Source organism: Chiloscyllium plagiosum, chromosome 5 (assembly GCF_004010195.1).
Source record: "Chiloscyllium plagiosum isolate BGI_BamShark_2017 chromosome 5, ASM401019v2, whole genome shotgun sequence".
NCBI lineage: Eukaryota > Metazoa > Chordata > Chondrichthyes > Orectolobiformes > Hemiscylliidae > Chiloscyllium > Chiloscyllium plagiosum.
Genome location: NC_057714.1, coordinates 85,579,738 through 85,588,964, shown reverse-complemented (window position 1 = coordinate 85,588,964; position 9,227 = coordinate 85,579,738). Strand labels below are relative to the sequence as shown.

At 42.4% G+C, this 9,227-nt stretch overlaps 2 protein-coding genes across 11 annotated transcripts in view; one reads left to right on the top strand and one right to left on the bottom strand.

Annotated features, from left to right (window-relative positions):
* Positions 1 to 2,288, bottom strand: part of LOC122550062 (protein adenylyltransferase SelO-like) — a 113,654-nt gene extending 111,366 nt beyond the window's left edge. Inside the window, exon 1 of one of the 3 annotated variants that reach the window (XM_043690538.1) lies at positions 1,741 to 2,288. In XM_043690538.1, the coding sequence (XP_043546473.1) occupies positions 1,741 to 1,981 (241 nt within the window). In that variant the 5' untranslated portion in view covers positions 1,982 to 2,288. The remainder of the gene's footprint in view (positions 1 to 1,740) is intronic. The other 2 variants (XM_043690536.1, XM_043690537.1) reach the window with 2 other exon arrangements.
* A 46-nt stretch (positions 2,289 to 2,334) lies between these two features.
* Positions 2,335 to 9,227, top strand: part of pdss1 (prenyl (decaprenyl) diphosphate synthase, subunit 1) — a 55,717-nt gene continuing 48,824 nt past the window's right edge. For 4 of the 8 annotated variants that reach the window (XM_043690553.1, XM_043690554.1, XM_043690552.1 and 1 more), the window contains exons 1-2: positions 2,335 to 2,688; positions 7,917 to 7,984. In XM_043690553.1, coding sequence (XP_043546488.1) covers positions 2,335 to 2,688; positions 7,917 to 7,984 — 422 coding nt within the window. The other 4 variants (XM_043690556.1, XM_043690558.1, XM_043690555.1 and 1 more) reach the window with 4 other exon arrangements.

The following is a 9,227-nucleotide window of genomic DNA, read 5'->3' as shown; positions in this document are numbered from 1 at the left end:
AGGCAGCATCCAGAGAACAGGAGAATCGACGTTTCGGGAATTAGCCCTTCAGGAATGAGGAAGGTTTGTCCAGCAGGCTAAGATAAAAGGTAGGGAGGAGGGACTTGGGGGAGGGGCGTCGGAGATGTGATAGGTGGAAAGAGGTCAAGGTGAGGGTGATAGGTCAGACTGGGGTGGGGGCGGAGAGGTCGGGAAGAAGATCTCAGGTTAGGAAGGCGGTGCTGAATTTGATGGGTTTGACTGAGACAGGCTGGGGGGAGGGGAAATGAGGAAACTGGTGAAATCCGAGTTCATCCCTTGTGGTTGGAGGGTTCGTAGCCGGATTCACCTGTACCTCCACACATATCATCTATTGCATCCTTTGCACCCGATGTGGCCTCCTCTATATTGGGGAGACGGGCCGCCTGCTTGCGGAGCGTTTCAGGGAACACCTCTGGGACACCCGGACCAACCAACCCAACCACCCTGTAGCTCAACATTTCAATTCCCCCTCCCACTCCACCAAGGCTATGCAGGTCTTTGGACTCCTCCATCGTCAGACCACAGCGAAACGACGGTTAGGGGAAGAACGCCTCATCTTCCGGCTAGGAACCCTCCAACCACAAGGGATGGACTCGGATTTCACCAGTTTCCTCATTTCCCCTCTCCCCACCTTGTCTCAGTCTAATCCATCGAATTCAGCACCGCCTTCCTAACCTGCAATCTTCTTCCCGACCTCTCCGCCCCCACCCCAGTCTGACCTATCACCCTCACCTTGACCTCTTTCCACCTATCACATTTCCGACGCCCCTCCCTCAAGTCCCTCCTCCCTATCTTTTATCTTAGCCTGCTGGACCAACTTTCCTCATTCCTGAAGAAGGGCTAATGCCTGAAACGTCGATTCTCCTGTTCCCTAGATGCTGCCTGACCTGCTGCGCTTTTCCAGCAACACATTTCCATCTCTGATCTCCAGCATCTGCAGACCTCACTTTCCCTTCACATTAATTTAGTCAACAACTGAATCTGGGTATCTGTGTTCACTTCTCATGGACAGAAACTATGTGCAATTTGCTTACTATTATCGGTACTGGTAATAGAACATAAGAGCAAGGAGCAGGAATTAGCCATACGGTTCTTCACCTTGCTCCTTCATCCAATAAAATCAATGCTTATCAATTCCATTTTCCCACTCTCGTCAATCTCAACTATTGTTCAAAAATATATCTATCTTAGTCTTGGGTGTATTCAATGATTCACCTTCCACAAATTTCCAGATGCAAAATTCCAAAGATGAACAATTCCTCTTTGCCTGTCTTAAAATGGAAGATTCCTTATTATAGAAAACACGAAAACAGACCATTTGGTCCAACCAGTCCATACCAAACATAATCCCAAAACTAAACTAGTCCCACCTGCCTGCTCCTGGCCCATATCCATCCAAACGTTTCCTAGTCATGTATCTATCCAAATGTCTTTTAAACGTTGTAATTGTACCCACATCCTCAGAAAGTTCATTACACATGCAAACCACCCTTTGTGTAAAGCATTTGCCTCTCGTCTTTTTTTAAATCTCTCTCCTCTCACCTTAAAAATGCACTCCTACTCTTGAAATCCCACATCCTAGGGAAAAGATAACCACCATTAACTCTATCTAAAACGTTAAAACATCTATCTTCATGGTATTGTCAACTGCTGGACTTTAAAAGGCCAGTAAATAATCTACCTACTTCACTGCTTGTACTACATGCAAGATGATTTTACCTATTAACTTTTGGGACGATAAATTCCAGCGATCCAAGGAAACCCTTTTGCTGTTAATCTCGCTATAATTCAAATTATCACTGTTGGCAAAATGGTTGGAATCAGCTGAATCACATTCTGGAACAGAAACAACTTCAAGTTCTGTACTTTTCCCCCGACAGAAAATCCCAACAGTTGATTCCCAAATCAATCCCAAAATCATTATCTTTGTATAACGTTTGAGTTCTATGCTCGCAACCATAGTGCTTTTCTTTGATCTGTTTCATTTTAACAAGGATCCAACACGTACTGACTCTTGCGTTTTATGCAAAATACGTAGCATATTTCAGTCGGAAGATGGGCGTAACTCTTTTGGAAGGCAATTGAACAGTGTATAAACTACGATGATTAATATTTACAGATGAGCCAACTCTATTGATATTTTGATTCAGTAGAAAAGCAGAACTCAACGCCAGTTCTTCGCCCACAGGCTCTTCAAATGGGGAAAAAGTCGAATTACAAATAGAGAATTTTTCAAAAAAGACTGCTTCAAACAATCCCAAGCAATTTCCCACTAGAGAATAATTTCCGGGTCAAACTGCATCACCCTCTGTGATGTGTAAAATTAATCAGTTTTTAATTACCATTATTATTTTACTAGTAGGTTTCCGTTCGGGCTGTTCTAAAACTGACACACATTGTTTTCAAATGAAAAAATATTCATGGTACAATTTGTTCAGGCAGGCATTCCCAAGCCCCTTCGCCGGGGACGGGACAGGATGGGAGAAACCGGTAAAAATGGCGCTGTGTTTGAGCCGTTGGTGCGCGTGGAATAAGCAAAGCGGGTTCGCGAGCTGCCTGTTCAACGGTCGCCGGGACTATGAGATCCCTTCAACCAGCCTTTTGCTGGCTCGCAGCGTCTGTCAACGGCATGGTCTGTTGAAGGCAAGGAAGGAGCCGAAGGACAAGGTGCGAGGCCCGAGGGGGTGAGAAGAAGGTCACCCTGCCCAGCGTTAACCAATTGTCAAAACTCCTTAGTATAACCTTGGCAGAAATGCTTATCGGGATGTGGACGCGTTTCTATTCGGCGTAGAATCGTAATTGTCGTTACAATGTAACTCACTCGGTCTGTCATTATCTATACAGGTACTGTACTACTGCAACAGCTCAGCTAGTTCCCGGCCCCTTCCCCTGGAATACTGTACACCTATTTCTCTTTCATCAGGTGCTTATCCATTTCCCTTTTCAAAACCCCGATACGAACACCCTGCTCTCTGGCAGGGCATTTCAGATCCTAACTACTCGCTGGACTAAGGATTTAAAATCCCTCCCGTCACTGTGGGATTTTCCTGTTCGTTCAAGTTCAATGGGTTTATTTATAATGCATTAGCAATGGGAACAGTTTCTACTTCACTATTTAGATACTTCATGACTTTCTCTGAAATCTCCTCTTCACCTTTTCTCAAGAGAACACATCTCCAATCTATACGTGTAACTCTATGCTTCATTTAGTCAAAGTGAATGCCTCAGATTTTGTGTGATCCCAGTATTAAAATTTGGGGTGTTTGAAAAGCATTAATCAGGGAGGAAGGTGTGGAAAAGAGGCCATCTAAGTGTTGATGGAGTCATAGACTCATACAGCATGGAAACAGACCCTTTGGTCCAACTCGTCCATGCTAACCAGCTATCCTAAATTAATCTAGTCTTGCCAGCATTTGGCCTGTATCCCTGTCAATCCTTCCTACTCGTACACTTGTCCAGATGTCTTTGAACTGTACACACCACCACCACTTCCTCTAGCTGCTCATTCCATATGTGTACCACCCTCTGCACAAAAAAAAGTTCCCTTTCAGGTCCTGTTTCAATATTTTTCCTCTCATCTTAAACCTATGCCCTGTAGTTTTGGGCATTCCTACCCTAGGATTTTTCACCCTGCCCATGCATCTAGTAGTTTTATAAATCTCTATAAAGTCACCCTTCTGATGCTCCAAGGAAAAAGCATCCATGTATTCCGCCTATCCCTATAACTCAAACCCTCCAGTCCTGGCAATGTCCTTATAAATCTTTTCTGCAACCTCTCAAGTTTAACAACGTCCTTCCTATAGAAGAGCAATGAGAATTTTACAGTGTTTTAAACGTGGCTTCACCATTGACCTGTGCAACCACAACATGACATCCCAATTCCTATATACTGTGTTCTGACTTATGAAGGCAATCATGCCAAATGCTTTCTTCGCCATCATGTCTATCTGTGATTCCACTTTCAAGGAACTGTGCACCTGCACCTTTAGGTCTTTTTGTTTGGCAACACTCCCCAGGGTCCTACCATTAACTGTTTGAGTCTTGCTCTTATTTGCCTTGCCAAAATGCAACATCTTACATGTATCTAAATTAAACTCTATCTGCCACTCTTCTACTCTTTTAAACAAAAAGGTCAAGCCCCACCCCTATCAGACACTCCTGGGCTAAGAACAGCACTGGGTTAAGCCCAGAGTAAAGCATAATTTGCCCTTTTTAAAAAATAAAGTTTTCTTGTTTTTTTTAACCAAAACGAAACTCCAGTGACTCTCTGAAAAAAGACAAACAACTAAAACAAACAAAAAATGGCTTTTCTCAATTCTGCCTGCATCAACAAATCTTGGTGTAGGGACAATAAGGGGTCAAAACGTGGAATAAATATTTCTTGATAAAATAACAATACCCATGGCTCTTCCAGGAGTTCAAAAATTGAAACAGAGAAAATAAGACAACCCTGTTTTTGGGATACTAACCCAAATACATACCCAACTCAAAAACTCATCTGCTACTCCTCAGTCCATTGGCCCATCTGATCAAGGTCCTGTTGTATTCTGAGATAATGAGTTGATGAAAGGAGTGTTTCTTCCAAACCGCTGACGAATTCTGCTTTTTTTTTTCTCAACAATCAGAATTCAGTGGAGCTTGCATGCACTAACAAAAAGGCAGGGGTTTAAGGGGCCTTGCAGCTGGTGTTCCACAATAGCCATTGGTGCCTCAGAGTCATGGAACATAGAAGTGTACAGCACAGGAATGGGCTGTTTAGCTCACAATGTTGTGCTGAACACCAGATCAAATTAAACTAATCCCTTCTGTCTGTCCTTTGTCTATATCCCTCCATTCCTTGCATATTCATGTGCTTATCCAAGAGTCCCTTAAATGCCCCATTCATATCTGCCTTCACCAAAACCACTGGCAGCATGAACCAGACTCCTACCAATCTCTGTTTTTAAAAAAAACTTACCCCTTACATCTCCCTTGGATGTATGCCCTTTTAGAATTAAACACTTCAACTCTGGGGGAAAAGATTCTGACCATCAACCCTATCTATGCATCTCATAATTTTATAGACTTCTATCAAGTCTCCCCTCAGCCCTGACATTTCAGAGAAAACAACCTGAGTTTCTCTAGTCTCTCCTTATAGCTCATGCCCTCTAATAAAGAACAAAGAAAATTTACAGCCCAGGAACAGGTCTTTCGGCCGTCCGAGCCTGAGCCGATGCAAATCTACTGTCTAAACCCGTCGTCCAATTCCTAAGCAACGAGACTGGTTGGGATATCTGGTCGGCATAGACAGGTTGGACCGAAGAGTCTGTTTCCATGCTGAACATCTCTGACTCTATCTGTACCTCTCTGCTTCCCACCTACTCTCTGTCCAGACGCATCTTAAATTAATCTACCGTGCCTGCCTCTACAACCTCTGCTGACAATGTGTTCCAGAGACCCACCGCCCTCTGTGTAAACTATTTGCCGTGTGTATCTCCCTTAAACTTTCACCTCTCATCTTGAAAGCATGACCTCTCGTTATTGAATCCTTCATTCTGGGAAAAAGGTTATCTCTATCTGTCAAAACCCTTCATGATTTTGTAAACCTCAATTAGGTGCCCCCTCAATCTCCTTTTTTTTCTAATGAAAACAAACCTAACCTACTCAATCCCTCTTCAGAACCAGTACCTTCTATACCAGGCAACATCCTCGTAAACCTTCTCTGCACCCTCTCCAAAGCATCCACGTCCTTTTGGTAATGTGGTGACCAGAACTGTACACAGTATTCTAAATGCGGCCGAACCAATGTCATGTATAATTTTAACATGACCTGCCAGTTCTTGTACTCAATACCCCGTCCGATGAAGGCAAGCATACCATATGTCTTCTTGACCACTCTATCCACCTGTGCAGCAATCTTCAGGGTATAATGGACCTGCACTCCCAGATCTCTCTGCTCATAAACTTTTCCCAAGGCTCTTCCGTTCATTGTATAATTCGCTCTAGAATTAGACTTAAGACCATATGACATAGGCGCGGAAGTAAGGCCATTCGGCCCATCGAGTCCACTCCGCCATTCAATCATGGCTGATGGGCATTTCAACTCCACTTACCCGCATTCTCCCTGTAGCCCTTAATTCCTTGCCTAAATGCATCTCCTCACATTTCCCTGGATTGAACTCCATCTGCCACTTTTCCGCCAACTCTCCAGTCTATCTATATTCTTCTGGATTCTTTGACAGTCCCTTATGCTTTCTGCTAGTCCACCAATCATCTTGTCATCTGCAAACTTGCTGATCATACCAACAGTGCCCTCTTCCAGGTCATTTATGTATATCACATACAACAGTGGCCCCAGCATTGAACCCTATGGAACACCACTGGTCACCTTTCTCCATTTTGAGAAACTCCCTTCAACTACTACACTCTGTCTCCTGTTGCTCAACCAGTTCTTTATCCACCTAGCTAGAACACCCTGCACGCCATTTGACTTCACTTTCTCCATTAGTTTACCATGGGGAACCTTATCCAACGCCTTACTAAAGTCCATGTATATGACATCAACAGCTCTTCCTTCATCTATCAACTTGGTCACTTCTTTAAAAAACTCTTAAGTTGGTAAGGCACGATCTCCCCGGCACAAAGCCATGTTGCCTATTACTGATAAGCACAGCAGGTCAGGCAGCATCCAAGAAGCAGGAGAATCGATGTTTCGGGCATGAGCCCTTCTTCAGGAATCCTGAAGAAGGGCTCATGCCCAAAACGTTGATTCTCCTGCTCTTAGGATGCTGCCTGACCTGCTGTGCTTTTCCAGCAATACATTTTCAGCTCTGATCTCCAGCATCTGCAGTCCTCACTTTCTCCTATTACTGATAAGCCCATTCTTTTCTAAATATAAATAGATCCTATCCCTCAGTACCTTCTCCAGCAACTTTCCCACCACTGACGTCAGTCTCACTGGTCTGTAGTTACCTGGAATATCCCTAGTACCCTTCTTGTACAGGGGGACAACATGAGCAACCTACCAGTCCTCTGGCACCTCACCTGTATTTAAGGATGCCACAAAGATATCTGTCAGGGCCTCAGCTATTTCCTCTCTCGCCTCCCTAAGCAACCTGGGATATATCCCATCCGGTCCTGGGGATTTGTCCACCTTAATAACGTCTAGCCTACCCAACACATCTTCCCTACTTATGACAATGTGATCCAGAATAATCAAACTTCTATCTCTAATCTCAACATTCATCATGTTCCTCTCCTCAGTGAACACTGATGCAAAGTGATCATTCAGAATCTCACCCAGGTTGGACACATAGCCTTTCTTCATTTATTCTTTAGTGGACCAATCCTTTCTCTAGTTACCTGGTTGCTTATATAAGAATAAAATGCTTTGGGATTATCTGGATTACCAGGCAGCATCCTGGTGAACCTCTTCTACACCCTCTCCAAAGCCTCCACATCCTTCCTGTAGTGTGGTGACCAGAATTGAACACAATACTCGAAGTGTGGCCTAACCAAAGTCTTATAAAGCTGCAACAAGACTTCCTGACTCTTGTACTCAATTTTCCGACCATTAAAGACAAATGTTCCCTATGCCTTCCTTAGCACTCTATCTACTTGTGTGGCTACTTTCAGGGAGCTACAGACTTGAACCCCCAAGATCCCTCTGTACATCAATGCTGTTCAAGATCCTGTGGTTAACTGTATACATTTCCTTAACATTTCCCAAAATGCAGGATCTTGCACTTGCCCAGATTAAACTCCAGCTACCATTGTTTTACTTGCAAGTTTTTAATTAGATCATTGTGCAAGACTGAAGAAAAGCTATCTGTAAAGATAGAGCGTGGAAGATCTTGTGTTCTTAAATGTCTTTCTAGTGTTCTGAAATCGGTGTTGGATTTTATTTTCTCGTACAGGAGCAGTACTCACATAGAAGAATGTGTTTAAACACACTAGCTTACAAGAAGCCAAATTGTTTCTGGAGGTAAGAACTCTTGGAGAATGTGACTGTGCAAGGCACTTTGCTGACTATACTATTAATATATGTGCAATTTGTAGAAGAGATAGCAGGTCACAATGTGAAGCGTTTTGCCATTTCAGGATAGTTAAGAGTCATTGTCTTTGTTAGTCTGAAGTCACATATATGCCAGACAACGAAAGGGAGGCAAATTTCCTTTTTTTTTAAATGAAAAACTAATAAATATTCTATACCTGAAGTCCCTACTATTGAAGAAGGGTAAGGGCAGCAGACCCATGGGAACACTGCTAAGTTATACACCATGCTGACTCAGAACCATATTGCTAGTTCTTCACTGTCACTAGATTAAAACTCTCCTGAGCTGTATTTTTGATGTACCAACCAGTCTGTCACACCTTTTATCAAGGGAAGTTTAGAATGGGCAATAAATGGCAATGGTCACATCCTATTAATAAGCAGATGAAAAAAATTCTTCATTTTAGCAGCAATACCTGCTCTTCCATTTTGCATGATAGAATCATTCCATTTGGAATTATCTTGCTGAACAATGGAGAAAATCTAAAATCTTGAAGTGTTTGCTTACATGAAAACTTATGAGTTTAGTGCCCATAGATGTAATTATTGTTAAAACTAGATTTGTCAGCAGCACTTTCTTTCTTACATTTGCATAAAGCACAAGACGTGGCCCTGTTAATTTCTGTTGATATTTGATTTGAGTATGTGGTCTGTGGTTGCAGGTTTTAGTAGTCCTTTGTTCTGATAGTAGTAATTTTACAGGCAGTCCCATACTTATTAATGCAATCCCATACAGAAGGGTATGAATATTCATTTTAAGGATCCAATTTGCTATATTTCCCATGGTTTACAGACAGCCACTTTGCAATGTCCTGTATTATATTCTGACTTGCTTACAAATTGACTTACAAATGTACTCAAGTACAGAACCCTGTTGCAAACCTGAGGACTACATGTAGTTTTCCAAACTTTATAAAAAAAATTTAAATTAGAATTCAATACTGGATATGGCTAACCTCAAAGTTCCATAGTATTTACAATGAAATATTGGGGTAGAGGAAAAGTGGTGATCAGGCACAAGCCAACTTTTTTTTAATACTCACTGGACATGTGGATACTTTCTATGAAAAAAAGTCATGATTAAAGTTCCAATGCATTAAGTAAATCAATTTTCATTAAAGACTAGTGTGTATGCTTGTTACAATATTTTTGTTCACAGTTTAATTTGATATTA